The sequence below is a fragment of the Lissotriton vulgaris genome, chromosome 3_1, assembly GCF_964263255.1.
Source record: "Lissotriton vulgaris chromosome 3_1, aLisVul1.2, whole genome shotgun sequence".
NCBI lineage: Eukaryota > Metazoa > Chordata > Amphibia > Caudata > Salamandridae > Lissotriton > Lissotriton vulgaris.
In genome coordinates, this window is record NC_141689.1 from 754,705,006 (window position 1) to 754,718,926 (window position 13,921).

The 13,921-nt window shown below is 43.7% G+C and overlaps 1 protein-coding gene across 1 annotated transcript in view; it reads left to right on the forward strand.

Annotated features, from left to right (window-relative positions):
* Positions 1 to 13,921, forward strand: part of HSD17B4 (hydroxysteroid 17-beta dehydrogenase 4) — an 883,985-nt gene that overhangs the window by 569,713 nt on the left and 300,351 nt on the right. The window contains exon 17 of the mRNA XM_086961070.1: positions 9,646 to 9,711. Within this exon, the coding sequence (XP_086817196.1) occupies positions 9,646 to 9,711 (66 nt within the window). The remainder of the gene's footprint in view (positions 1 to 9,645; positions 9,712 to 13,921) is intronic.

Genomic DNA, 13,921 nt, shown 5'->3' on the forward strand with positions numbered 1-13,921 from the left:
TTTCCAGTCTCCATAGAAACACTGTTCCCTGCTTGTACTCTTGTATGTTCTGCAACCCTTGTTTGGTTCAGCTTTCATGAATGCTTTATTTGCAGAGAGTGTACCCTCTCTTGCTCGCCCGTTGCTTCAGCCAGGTCTTCTTCCATCTGTCTCACTTACTGTTGGTTGATCCGGAGGCTTTCCTATCCTCTACTACGGATTTTAGCATTTCATGAACACAGATGCAGGTCTTGATTTCTCTCTAGTGAGATTTTTCATCCTGAAGTCTTCTTTCCCAATACCACCTTCTGGTTCTTTTTGTGGTTGCATCAGTCTGTTAGCCTTGTTTTCTTGAACCAGCTGACGTCTGTTTTCAGTCTGTGTGTGATGCTTCCTACACTTTTCACTACCGTTTTCCCAGTTATGTGGGTCATTCAGCCTGGTACTCTATTTGTCTCTGACATGATTGTGTATTATGTGTGTGTGTTTGTGTGTGTATATATATATATATATATATATATATATATATATATATATTATTTTTTTTTTTGTATATTTAAGGCAACACGTTTTATGAAAAATTAGCACTTAGCACTTTATTTAAGCAAATTTGCACATATCCCTGGGTGTCAATGTTTACAAATCCAATGTTTACAATCGCAGTGCTGTATAAATATTGTTATTTATCTATTGAATGGTGGCAACACCAACACTTGGTATTTAAACCTGGACGTTGATTAGTTAAACTAAAATATAATATAAAAAGGAATTATAGTGACTCCTTTTATATATTTTAGTAACACATTTTAAAGTTATGGAAATGCAATAACTTTCAAAAATGTCTCAATACTGTACGGATACTTTTATTTTATGGTACTTTAAGATGGAAGGTTTGAAGGTTTTAAAATAATATGTAATGCATTATTTATTTAATATGTTTACGTATTTTAACCTTAACCTATACCCTTTGCTATTGACAACACATGTTTATGAATTTGACATCGATATCAGGGCACTTGTCACTTTAAATTGTTAAATCACTTAAAACAAAATAGTATATATAATGAGACACCTACCGTGTAGCGTGTCATGTGATCAAGATCCCACGGGATCAAAACACGTCATACTGAGGTGTATCACAACAGAGATAAAATAAACTTACTGCACCTATTTGTGGTCCGTGCTCCTATTTTTCTGCTGAGCTAATGATGGTTGCGAATGAAGGAATGGAAGGAGTGCTTTGATATATACATATATATATATATATATATATATGTATAAATATATATATATTTACCCAAACATGCCCCTGCATATGGACACGCACTCCTCCAGCTGGTTATTCAACAGAATCCTTTCATTCAAGAGAACAGGCATTACTTCTCTGGTCTCTCCTGTCCTGCTGCCTGACGCGTTTCAGAGCTTACAAGCTTTTTCTTCTGAGGCAAGTTTGCCTGCACCACCATTACTCTGCAACCACAGTTCCTTGCGTTTTTTAACCCCTTTGAACCAGCCTCAGGTGTTGTTTTCAGTTATTCCCCTTGCGCAAGGCAGCAGGACAGGCAAGATCAGAGAAATGCATCTTTGATTCTAAAGCAACGGCCCCAGTAAACAGACAATTGTCTGGACCATAACACTGGTAATTGTGATCTTTATGCTCCTTTCACTAACGCGGCGCATGCAAGTTTCACTTGATAATTGCCCTATATAATTGGGCGGCTACGTTAACCATGCACCTTGACTCTAGCAACACAATCCTCTTTTACTTCACAGGATAAATTGTTACACATGCTCGCCAGGCACTTACGGCATTAAACACCACGATCTTCCGATCACTTCAGCCGTTCTTTACTTTGCGTGATCGCTTTTACACTACGCATGGCCCAACACTTAGCACATGACCCGTTTTTAATTCTTATGCGCCGTCCCCCACAGTCCCCCCACTGCGTAGAAAATCACATGTATACTCACTTGAATAGAATGCGTAACTGTTACAAACAGTTCGAGAAATGTAAAGACACACATGAATACGTAACTTTGTCACGACTGGTCAGATATGTACACATGCCTAGCCTTTGTTACTGACTTACTTTTATTCTTTTTTGTCTCTTTTTTCCTTTTATTTCCCCAATATAATTGTATGTATTATATATGTAGGCCACACAAACTGTTTAAAATTTTTTCAAGACAAGCACATTAACTCTTTGTCCTGAAGATGATGCCATTTATCTCTGTATAGGCATCGAAACGTCGTCGACATAACAGCGTCATATGTATCTTGTAAATGAGAAATTGTATACAATGATGCTTTGAAATGTATTCTTGTCTGTCCACTGAACTACTAGTACAGACTGCCCTTGTTTGCATTAAGTTTACCCCCCTGTTTTGTCTTGTCCCCTGTGGGTTACTGGATGTACCCACTTTGTAAAAAATTCCTTTTATGTTATCAAATCTCTTCAATTAAAAACCTGTCCGGCTGGACAAAGGTCATACTCACTATTTAGCGTATGTCTATTACTTTGCTAAAATCCCTGAACTGCTAGGGACCACTGTCTTTTGAAATATGGGTACTTGGTTATGGCCGGCCTCGGGGGCACCGATGGATAAGAACGTCGCTAGGCGTTATCGCCCGGCACCTGGTGACACTGCCTTCTTGACCACTCACCCCACACCTGAGAGCCTCGCCTCGATGTCGCAGAGTGCCTTTCCCACGGCTCCGCCGGATAAGGACTCTAAGAAGCTGGACCAATATGGCAAGAGGTTGTTCTCCTCTGCCAACTTGGGGTTGCGGTTGGTTAATACCACCTGCTTATTGGGCTGTTACTCCCACATCGTGTGGGATTCGGTAGCAGAGGTCCTGCCTCAGTATTCTGAAGAGGTCCAGGCCGTCCTTTCCCAAGCGATTGGGGAGGGCAAGGATGCGACAAAGTTTGCCATCCGGTGTGGTCAGGACACGGCTGATTCCTTGGGCAGGGCGATTTCCACGACTGTGGCGTTGCGGCGCCATGCCTGATTGCAGTCTACCGGTTCTCGCTTGATGTTCAGAGCACGCTCATGGACATGCCCTTTGATGGCTCTTGCCTCTTCTGTGACAAGGCTGACAATGCCCTGGTACGCTTTAAAGACTTGCGGGCCACAACCAAGTCCTTGGGCCTTTCCACGAGGAGCCCTGCCACGCCTGGGTTTCATTCCTTACGTGGCCAGGGTAGAGTTACCCAAGCACGCTCCTCCACGTAGCCTGTGCAGAGCCAGCCTAAGTGCGGCCGCGGACATGGCATGCGCCGGGGCAGGTCTGGTAACCAGCGAGCGGGTCAGTCCTCCTCCACCCCCGCTGCTTTCACCTCTAAGCCTTCCTAATCCGAGCTTTAGGGTGCACCCCACGCCAGTGGGAAGCAGGGTCCGTCACCACCTCCACCACTGGCGCGTAATCACATCGGACAAATGAGTGCTGCAGAGGTTACTCGCTCCCCTTTCTGTCCTCCCCTCCGGCCATCCCATCTCGGTACCACTGCATGTCGGGGGATCATTTGGCTCTTGTCCATCTGGAAGTTACGGCCCTCCTGGCAAAGGGGGCCTTCGAGTGCGTTCCAGATCAGGAAGTAGGGAGTGGTTTTTATTCCCACTACTTTCTGGTCCCCAAGAAGGAAAGGGGGGGGCTTGCGCCCCATCTTGGACCTCCGGGAGGTCAATCGCTTCCTCCCGCAGGAGAAGTTCAAGATGCGGACTCTGGCTCAGGTCCTGACTGCCCTGGACCCTGGAGACTGGATGGTAGCGTTGGACTTGCAGGACCCTTATTTTCACAGCCCTGTCCTGCTGGCCCACAGGCGTTAACTGCGGTTCATAGTAGGCCAGGAGAATTTTCAGTTTGCCGTGCTCCCCTTGCCTTACCAGCGCCCCTCGGTGTTCACAAAAGTGATGGCTGTGGTCGCAGCTCATCTGCGCAGGTCAGGGGTGTCAGTCTTCCCCTACCTCGAAGGAAATAATTATTTCCCCGTAGCAAGTCTGTCATTGCGCTCTGGAAAACATAGAAGTGAAAATAGTCTTAGCGCAGGCAGGCAGTTTACAGTATTGACTGGTGTAATGAAAAAAAATCACAAAAAAGTTGATGCAGTGATATGGTTTTAACGTCTTTTGTTATTTCTTCATGTACATTTTTTGGATTATGTGATCATAAAATTATGCAATGAAGAATGAAATGTGTAATCCTTTAATGCATCAAGTATGAATAATTGTTGTTTAAATGTGATTTGAATAAGGTACAATTGCTAAAGTAAGGTACAATGACTAAATGTATTGTATTTTCAATCGGCTGAATAAATAAGCAGGATATTGAATCAGTGGCCAGGTAATTCCCATTTGATAGCAGTTTGATACGTCCTACCGGGCCCCCATAATGGACGTGCCCCTATGGTGTAAAGCATTCTATCTGCAGCGTACAAAGCAGTTCCGCATGGATGATCAGCTTTTTGTTGGCTACGTGGGCGCCAAAAAAGGTTGGGCTGTGCACAAACGGACCATCTCCCGGTGGGTCGTTTTGTGCATCAAAGCATGTTACTCCTTGGCCAAGAAGGAGCCTCCTGTGGGGCTGTGTGCCCATTCGACCAGGGCAACGGCAGCCATTACTACTGTGAGACGTGGTGTTCCCTTGCCGAACATTTGTCAGGCAGCGAAGTGGGCCTCGCTGCACATGTTTACAAAGCACTACTGCCTTGACAGTCCGGTCCGGAGAGATGGCTTCTTTGGCCGTTCTGTGCTCTGTGACTTTTTGTTGTAATCTTGTTCGCAGACCCACCACCGGGGTTGGTATTGCTGGGGTATCTATTCTAAGGCAAGGAATCTATCACTAACATGTCTCATTCAGATGCACAAGTTACTACTTGTGTAACGATATATCTGTTAGAGACATTAGTTAGTGATAGATTCCTTACCGGCCCACCCATCCTCCCCGTTCTGCAACCTGATTACTAGGGTTAAGGTCATCTCCTTTTAGGGCCCTAGTTTTATGCGCCAATGGTCAGTATCTTGCATGGCTCTGCATTTCGGCGCAGAAAGTCCTGTACAGAAATGACGTCCGCATGCATGGGTGGCACCTAAGTAGCCTCTGTGACGTCATCCTAGCGCTTACGACGCCAGTGACGGACGCGGAACCGCACAAAGCCACCTACTGGCGCGCAGGGGTACTGCTAAGCAGAAAAACTTTCCGGATCCAGTCTGATGCCTGGGGATATTCTAAGGTAAGGAATCTATCACTAACTAATGCCTCTTACAGATATATCGTTACACAAGTCGTAACTTGTGCATTTAAGCAAATTAGAACAGATGTACTGTCGGTGTAAAAAAAAAAAAGTGTATGTGCACTGTCAGGCGTAGCTTCTCACGACTCCACTGCTGCCACACTTAGACCCAAATGTAGGGTGTCCAGGAGTACATTTTTTCCATTTCCGCTACTGGCTGTTCTGTATCCATTACTGGTGTTATGCATCCTTTATTATGTAGTCAGATATTCTTATCTATTTGGATCCTTAACGGGGAAATAAGATGTTGCTAAATTGTCAGTTAAAGAACTAGTTACCCCGAGTTTTAATCTTTCCCTGTAGGATCAAATTGTGTGATCCTTTGCAAACACCATGCTTTTCCCTAGTTCGAATACCTGGTAAAATAGCAGGCCTTGAAAAAGGAGAAATTTGCCGAATAGAACTATACTGCAGGTGCCTTTTACATTTACAATCTAGTTTAGCTGTGTTTAGTCTTTGTTGTTTTAGATGGATTGTTGGGGGGGCTTCAGGATGTGACTAGTTTGATGAGTGATGTTTTCAAGATTTTTACGACCCCGGACAAGACATATTTTACCCCCCGCCCCCTGCTCTTAATCCTGCTGACCATTGTCTGCCAATTGAAGCTCACATAATGCCAAACATTAAAAACCGGGATTCACACAAAAACAGTTGAAATGTATCTTTCCAGGGCCCCCCAAAACCCTCAAGATGCCACGGGGAATGGAGGGACTCTGAGGTAGAGGTAGGCAGAGAGTAGAGAGGCTGACATATGGAAATAGACTGAGGCAAACTAGATCAATAGAGTTTTTACTTCCCTAGGGTGTGCTTGAAGGTGGGGGTCCTGGGCAATTTCCTACTGTGCCAATGTCTTAAAACGTCTCTTGAGTTTGGTAGACAGAAGTTGCATACTTCATGTAAAATGTGTGCAGGGTGTGTGGTTTGAGATTTACTCTTATAGAGTGATTCAAGATGCAAAGCTTCTGTGATTCTGATAGATACTCCTACCTGCAGATTTCTCATGTGTTGAATATATCAAGGTGCAAGATTGGATCCAGAAACCTTTCTAAAGCTCTTGTATGAGATTGAAGGGCGCTAGCGCCATTGCAAGCCTGAAGCAGTGCCATTGTGACTTCACTGGAGCGATATAGCCATTCCCACAGGCTAATTCAAAGTCAAAAACTGCCCTAAAGAGGTCCCGGATAGAAACCCAGAGGATAGCGTAGGGGGACAGATACATGGCATAAGGAAACCTCCTGTGCCATGATATTTTCAGCCATTATTCAATCCTACAGCAGATGCTGGAGATAGGCCATGATGATACAGATAATAGCAGTGAAGCAACCAACTTGTTGCCACCAACATCTTCTAACACAGTGGACTACTTGACCCTGAGAAATGCAAACAGCCTGTACACATCCCCGGAAGCCAAAAGGAAATGTCCCTCCGGCCCAGCCCCCCAGGAGGTGGCCTTTTCCATGCTGTCCTCAGAAAGGCTGGTGACCTACTGAAATGTCCCTTCCGACTATAGAATTTAGGACGAGAATTCTTCCAGCTAGCTACATCTTTGTCAGAGCACCAGATGCCCTTTTATGAGGCTTTTTGGTCAAGTACAGGCTGCCTATGAGAAGCTCACATCAACCCCAGCTGTAAAGTGGAGGTACAAGTCAGTGCTGAGGCCCAACTTTTCTGTCACTTCATCCTTCTCCGAAGAGACTGGTGGTACAGGTCTTATCCAGCACTAAGAAGAACCCTGATGCATTCCAAACAGTTCTATTTTGTAGGAAATTGTAAAATCTAAAAGCAGTGGTTTTTTTGGCTGGCAGTATAGACCTCCATTCCCCTAACGCCGCCTGCTTGCTGGGTATATACACCTCTTTATAGGACATGGCTTCAGTGTGGATGCCATACTTGTCAGCCAAATCAAATGATAGTTTTGCTGTGGTAGTCACGGATGCCAAGATAGGCTTGATATCTTTAGAGCGGGCCTTGATACTTTTGACTTAATTGCCAGAGCCATGCGCTTTTCACTGCCCTTACGGAGGCATGCTTGGCTCAGATCAAGGCTGATCGTATGGATGTCTTCTGGGGGGATGCGTCCCTTCAGAGGCAAAGCTGACACCCTCTTGGAGACATTCAAGGTGGGCAAGCTGACGGCCATCTTTGGGTTTCTAATCACCTTAGTTTTATGGCTTCTCAAAAGATTTTTCCAAATATTTTTATTTGGTATTTGTATTATAAGCATACAACAAAGAACAATTGACATCCGCTTCAAGACAACATTTGACCCAATTACATTGCAAATTAATTGATGTTCTCTTGCACATTTAATTGGACCCTTCCTCTTCTCCCCTTGCTTACTCTGTGCAATACCATCTTTTACTCCCTTTACAGGTTGTGAGCAGAGGGCCACCCTTAATTTTCAAGAGATTTTAACTTTCACCAATGTCAGTCCATCCAGCAATAAAATCACCAGCTTTACCAGTACAGAGGCGAAGGCAAGGAAAGAGGTAGACAGGCTAAAAGCCTGCCAGCTCCCCCTTCTCTGCATCAAGTGGAAAGTAGCTTTAGCTTCTCATTGAAAGAAGTATTCATGTCCCATGGGAGAGCAGGTATCCTCCTTTCTATGGGCCTGTAAGGCTGCATCATTGGACCGGTCGGTCCTTTCAAATTGTAGAACGTGCCATACTCTAGAGATAGGCCCTTCCCCTCTTCCTCAGTCTCTTCATTTGAAAGACCATATTCAGATCCAACAGCAGGAGGTGGCTGCCCTGCTGTTGAAATGTGCTATGGAATTGGCTCCAGAGCAGAAAATTGTCCACAGTTGCTTTTCTCAGTACTTCGTGATTTCCAAGAAGGACTCTGGTCTTTTTCAAATCTTAAACTTGAAGACATTGGGTTTGGTCCTCCTCTAGGACAAATTCAGGATGCTGTCCTTGGCTTAAGTTCTGTTGCCACTCAAAGTGGAAGACTGTGCTAATGGACCTGCAGGGTTCAATTTTCACATATATGTCCTGCAGATGGCACTGGTATTTCTTGGTAGGTTCTAATCAGTCCAGTGATCTTCGCCCAGTGGTGGTCGATATCATACTGTGATTTCGTAAACCTCCCTCCCCACTAGGCCTTCCTAATCTGGAAAGTGGAACGGGTGCAGAGCAGAGTGTGGACTTCTTCAAGCCACATGTGTCTGAGGATATTTGTTTCACTCTATCACTAGCACAGCAGGGCTGTGCAGTGAACCCCGTCAAGAAATAAATTGTTGGCTTTTCGATGCCTTCCAGATCAGCCCTCACTATTGCAGTCTCCCAATATGATTGGATTTCTGAAATGACTTACTCATGTTTCTTGTACCCCATTTGTTATGCTCCAATAGTATTTGAAGCTTATTCTAACGTATGATTGGTGCACCTTTTGAACCCCTTCAAATTTGTCGGTCACTACTAATAATGTTCAAGATAAATATTTATTTTTTTATAGCCATTACCTCTGCAAGGTGAATCAGTGAGTTTCAGTCATTCATCTTTCGCATGCTTTTTCCCAGACAAATTTGTTCCTTCAAACTAAAGTGGCTTTCCGACCGTAGAGGCGACCCCTTTCGATCTGAGGCTATTCATTACCCTTTCCAACATCCCCTCATCCCCCAAAGGGGAGGAGAGATTACACAGACTGGACCCTCAGATAGGTGGCAATTTGTTATACTCACCGTACTAAAGAGATGTTGCCTGGCAACCAGCTCTTTTTTTTGGCTTGTGCCAGTTGAAAGAATAGATATTCAGTCTAAAAAGAACCCTATACCGCTGGATAATACTCTGTATAAAGGAGTGTTACTCTCTTTCCTTGAATAAACTGCTGAAGGCAATCTGTGATCACTGCCTGGAGCAAACTCTTCAAGATCTGTGCTCGCCAGAGGTGTTGGTGGAGATTTGTGTGCAGTGACATGGTCTTCACTCCGCACTTTCACTTAACACTAATGTTTAGGTTCTGAAGTGAAAAGGGGCAGCCATTTTGCATGCTTGGTGCTTCTGGATTTCCTCATCTGATCATTCCTTCAGAAGCGCTGCTTGATGTACTGCTTTGGAATATATTTAACAAGGGCAGAGTCTGAGGGTAGAAGTTGCCTGCTCCAGTCTATCACCTGGAGATATTCAACAGCTGTGGAATCTGCAGGTGGATAGGGCATCCACCAGGAAGATTGTTATCGAAGGTAAGTAACTTTTTCTTCTTCTCTACCCCTCTAAATTATAACTGGGATACTCCTCGATGTCAAGGGTGATAAAGGGCATCACTGATTAGTATTTGACGTATCCTGCCAATGAACCAATTTAAATATTAAATCATAACCCTGCTGACGACCCTTCTTTGAGTTCTTACATGATCTTTCTGTTGCTTTCAGCCAACAGCAAATCCACCTAACAGAGCGCCAGATGCCGTATTGAGTGATGTCACAAGTGCTGATCAGGTAAATTTTCACAAAGTTTAAAACGCTTGCTTTAAATCACGTGTTTACCTTTGAGCTGTACACCTTAGGATGATGTATTTGACATATTTGTCTGTTTTTGTTCATTACGTCCAGTCCACCTAAAACCCATTTCAATTATCCTTCTCACATAAATCGTTATTTCTACCATATAGTGTCATTATGAAAGCTGTGGTAAACCAAAAAGCTTCTTTAGGATTGAGTTCCAAACGATCACTATTGACCAGGGAGGACCACATACAGAAGCTGAGATAGAGAAGCTGTCGAACACAGAGGTCTAAACCACGAGTGTTTCGACTCCGCAAGGTCTACCACGCATGCATTAACTATTTCATATGCGTGGTTAAGGCAATGCGCCTTCTAGTTGTAGGCTGCAGTTATGGACAGAAGCAGGAAGACCTCGCAGGAAGCGGTGAGGTAAGTGGGGCTGGGTGTAGTTCTGGGGGTGGGTTGGATTGGGGGTTGTTTTGTGGTAGTTTAGTAGGCGGGTTCAGGGTAATTTTCTGGGCAGGGGTTTGGAGTAGTTTTCTGGGCTTGGGGGGTCGGGTAGTTTTCTAGGTTGGGGGTGGTTTAGGCTTGTTTTCTCGGCTTTTGGGGGTGTGGGTAGTTTTGTGGGGTGGGTTGGAGGTTGTTTTGTGGGATGCGGGTGGATCTGTGTTTTTTTGTGGGCTGGGAGTGGGTTGAGGGTTGTTTTGTGGGCTGGTGGTGCGTCAGGGTTGTTTTGTGGGCTGGTGGTGGTCAGGGTTGTTTTGTGGGCTGGTGGTGAGTCGGGTTGTTTTGTGGGCTGGTGGTGTGTCGGGGTTGTTTTGTGGGCTAGGGTCAGTCAGGTATTTTTGTGGGCTGGGATGGGTCAAGGTTGTTTTGTGGGCTGGTGGTGGTCAGGGTTGTTTTGTGGGCTGGTGGTGGGTCGGGTTGTTTTGTGGGCTGGTGGTGGGTCGGGGTTGTTTTGTGGGCTGCGGTGAGTCGTGGTAGTTTTGTGGGCTAGGGTCAGTCGGGTATTTTTGTGGACTGGGGTGGGTAGGGGTAGTTTTGTGGGCTGGGGTGGGTTGCGACCTTAGCCACGCATACCCCTTTACCATTCATGCCTTTACCACGAAATTATGTGTTGTTTAGATTGCGTTGTCGAGGCATGCGTGGTTTATCCACTCGTGGTTCTATCATACAACCGCTGAGATTAGCCTCAGTTAATGCCATTATTGTATGATGAATGGGTACAAGAAAAAGCCATTGGTACAGCACCAAGAAGTCTGACATCTGGCCAGCGAAGCAGTTTACTTATCTCGAATCCATTTTTCCATTTTACCCAGATCCTGGAGTTATTACTGTAGAATATTTTATTGAATGTATTTTCTTCTTTTTACTTAATTAGGAAATAGCCCCCTTAAATGTTGCGCCTTGTGATTGGCCAATATTTTAGATTGTGTGTGCAAATGCCCTAACAGTTGCACTTGTACTTATGTGATAAGTTTCAGGAATGCAACTGCCTTATTTTATTATGTTGATATACTTGTTTTCGATTTTATCAGCATGAAGAATTGTTTAGTGATTTGAACGGACTGTTAAAGAAAATGAAATGAAAAATAATGTACCAACACCAAACACACAAGAAGATGGCGCAAATTTCAAGATTGGATGGGAATAAACAGGGTCTCAAAACCCAGCACAACAGACTCAGGCAATCCTAACATACAACTTCCTGTCTAGGAACAGTGTTGCCAGATTATGTCACCAGGACCAACACAGTATAACTATTATTATCCGCAGCATTGCCTTGAGGAAACCTTTTTAAAATGTTGTTATTTTCAATCTTTTGAACTAACACACAAAATATCAACAGTATTTAAAATATATATATCATAAAATTATTGAATATGAAAATACAGCCTGAGTTGGTGTTCATGGCACGGTCAAAGCCACAAAGCCTTAAATCTGTTTTTATGGCACCTACTGAGTGAAGAACCGGTGCCTTTCTCTGATGCCGCAATTCGTTCTTAAAAATATATGAAAGAAACACTGGCACTGTACATAACTAAGCTTTAGCCATTCCAGTACCCACGGTGGTGCAAGCTCAGTATCCGCAAGCATACCAGTCCAAAGCTTCTGCTTACCCGGGACTTTTAAGCCTACCTCCAGTAGACTTGCACAGCGCGTATGTCCTTGTATTTATGGGATAGCTGTCCCCATTTCTGCAAGGGAACAGAACCTGCCAGCCCCTTTGGCAGGTCACAGCTTTTCAACACGGATGTAGAGTGCTAATATGTGGTTGAAATGGGACTGTTGAAGTGCAGCACTCGCAGTCCGAATCCCAGAGTTCCTGTTTGCTTCTGAGAAGTGCAGGAACTTTCCCATTACAAGTGTTGCACTTCCGCTGAAAAGTGCAGGTACTCTTTCTTTCAAATAAAAGACGTTCAGGCACTCAGTACCTGTCCATATAAAGCTCTGGTGCTAACATTTCTCTCCAAATGCTCCGCCAGTGCGAGCAGTGGTGCTGGACAAAAGAATTTCTGAACTTGTCAGTTTTCTGGTGAGCAAGCTGAAAAACTTGACATTATTTGTCTATGGTTTGATTGCATTTAAAGTGTTTTCAATCTGTGAATATCATTTTAGAGTAAAATACAAATCAGTGACCTGCATATTACACGTACTTTGCAGCAGGCACAGCAGCCCTCTGTGCAATTTTATGATGATGAGTCAAACCTGTGACTTAGGACCCAGTGTATCATCAGAAGACTATGCAATTCTTCAGAATATTCCGTGTTGTCATTATTCACATTCACCAATATAATAGGAAATAATGGCTTTGAAGAAATTGATCGTTCATGGCCGGTTTCTTGGTACATTATTTCCCTTTAGTGGTCCAAGTTTATACAAATTGGCAAAGTGGTAGCAATTACCTGAAAATCATCGTATGATTGCAGTGTTTTCAAAGCATGAACATCCTTAGACAAAGACTCATATATTTGGTAATTTATTACACGTATATGTCCGTACTTGTGTTCTGCCCCCTCGTGAGCTAATATATGGTGCCAGGCGCTAGGAAGAGCACTCCAACAGGGACCGTATCCTACAGAGAGAAGAAACAAAGTATGGTGTGCTGTTTCTTTGCTTAGAAACTAAGGGAATTGTAGGACAGCTGAAGTTGATAATTTGTTGCGTTCTCTTGTTAGACTTAGCATCTACATAATGATATATATATCTTAAAATGCGATGCATTTTGCCAGGTATACTTGTCTACAGAGTTTGTCGCATTTCAACTCTCTGTTGGCTGATATTTCAGAAACATGTCCAATGTTCATGCTGCTGTCTTGTGCTAATATGGCTCCTTCCAGAGTGATATATATATATATATATATATCCAGCTCACGGTTTCCACCAGACTTGCACGAAGGAAAGAAACCACGCACTCCGGGGGTCGTTTTCAGTTAGTTTATTTTCTGGTTTGCAACAGACGCGTTTCGGCGCTCCGCCTTCCTCAATGTCACAAACATTGATGGTAGGCGCCATGTTTTTAATAGCGTTCACTCGTGATCAGTGGGCGAAACAAACAAGGGACAACAAATCATTACACCATATTGGAAGGTGTTAGCAGTAAACGACACGTTGTGAATTACTGTACACTTTAAGGGCTATCCTACTTAATTAAGCCCCAGTAAATGTTAGCATTAGTTTCAAGCGTGTTACTAACATTTGTGATTTAAATAAAGCTTTGATTATGCGCAAATTCACTTTCGCATTTTATGGTATTTCGCCGTGAATCGGCATAAAAACCTCTTTGTGCTGGCAACCCATCGGCCATATTGAAGTGGCATGACGTTTATCATATTAAATCACATAGTCAATAAATTACAAATCAATGTACTGAGCCACAACCAGTGCCGAGTAGAAAACATATCGCCGTCGATCGGCAAGTCACCCTTGATTCATTTTGTGTTCCGTCCCATTATTAAACTATAATCATCAATATCATTTCATATTCTCAAAATTCACACTGTGGAAGTTCTACAAAAGAGCAAAGTTTAAACGAAACAGAATACTAATAAGTGAACCCATTATAAGTGACTTCTAGTTAATTACAGTGGCTGCACCTATTCTTCTTATCCACACCACATTATCACTACTTAGTAGCACCCAGCTTGGAATAATGTTTTTCATGTTGCTTCTACAGATATATTTAGTATCGCAGATTCATTCA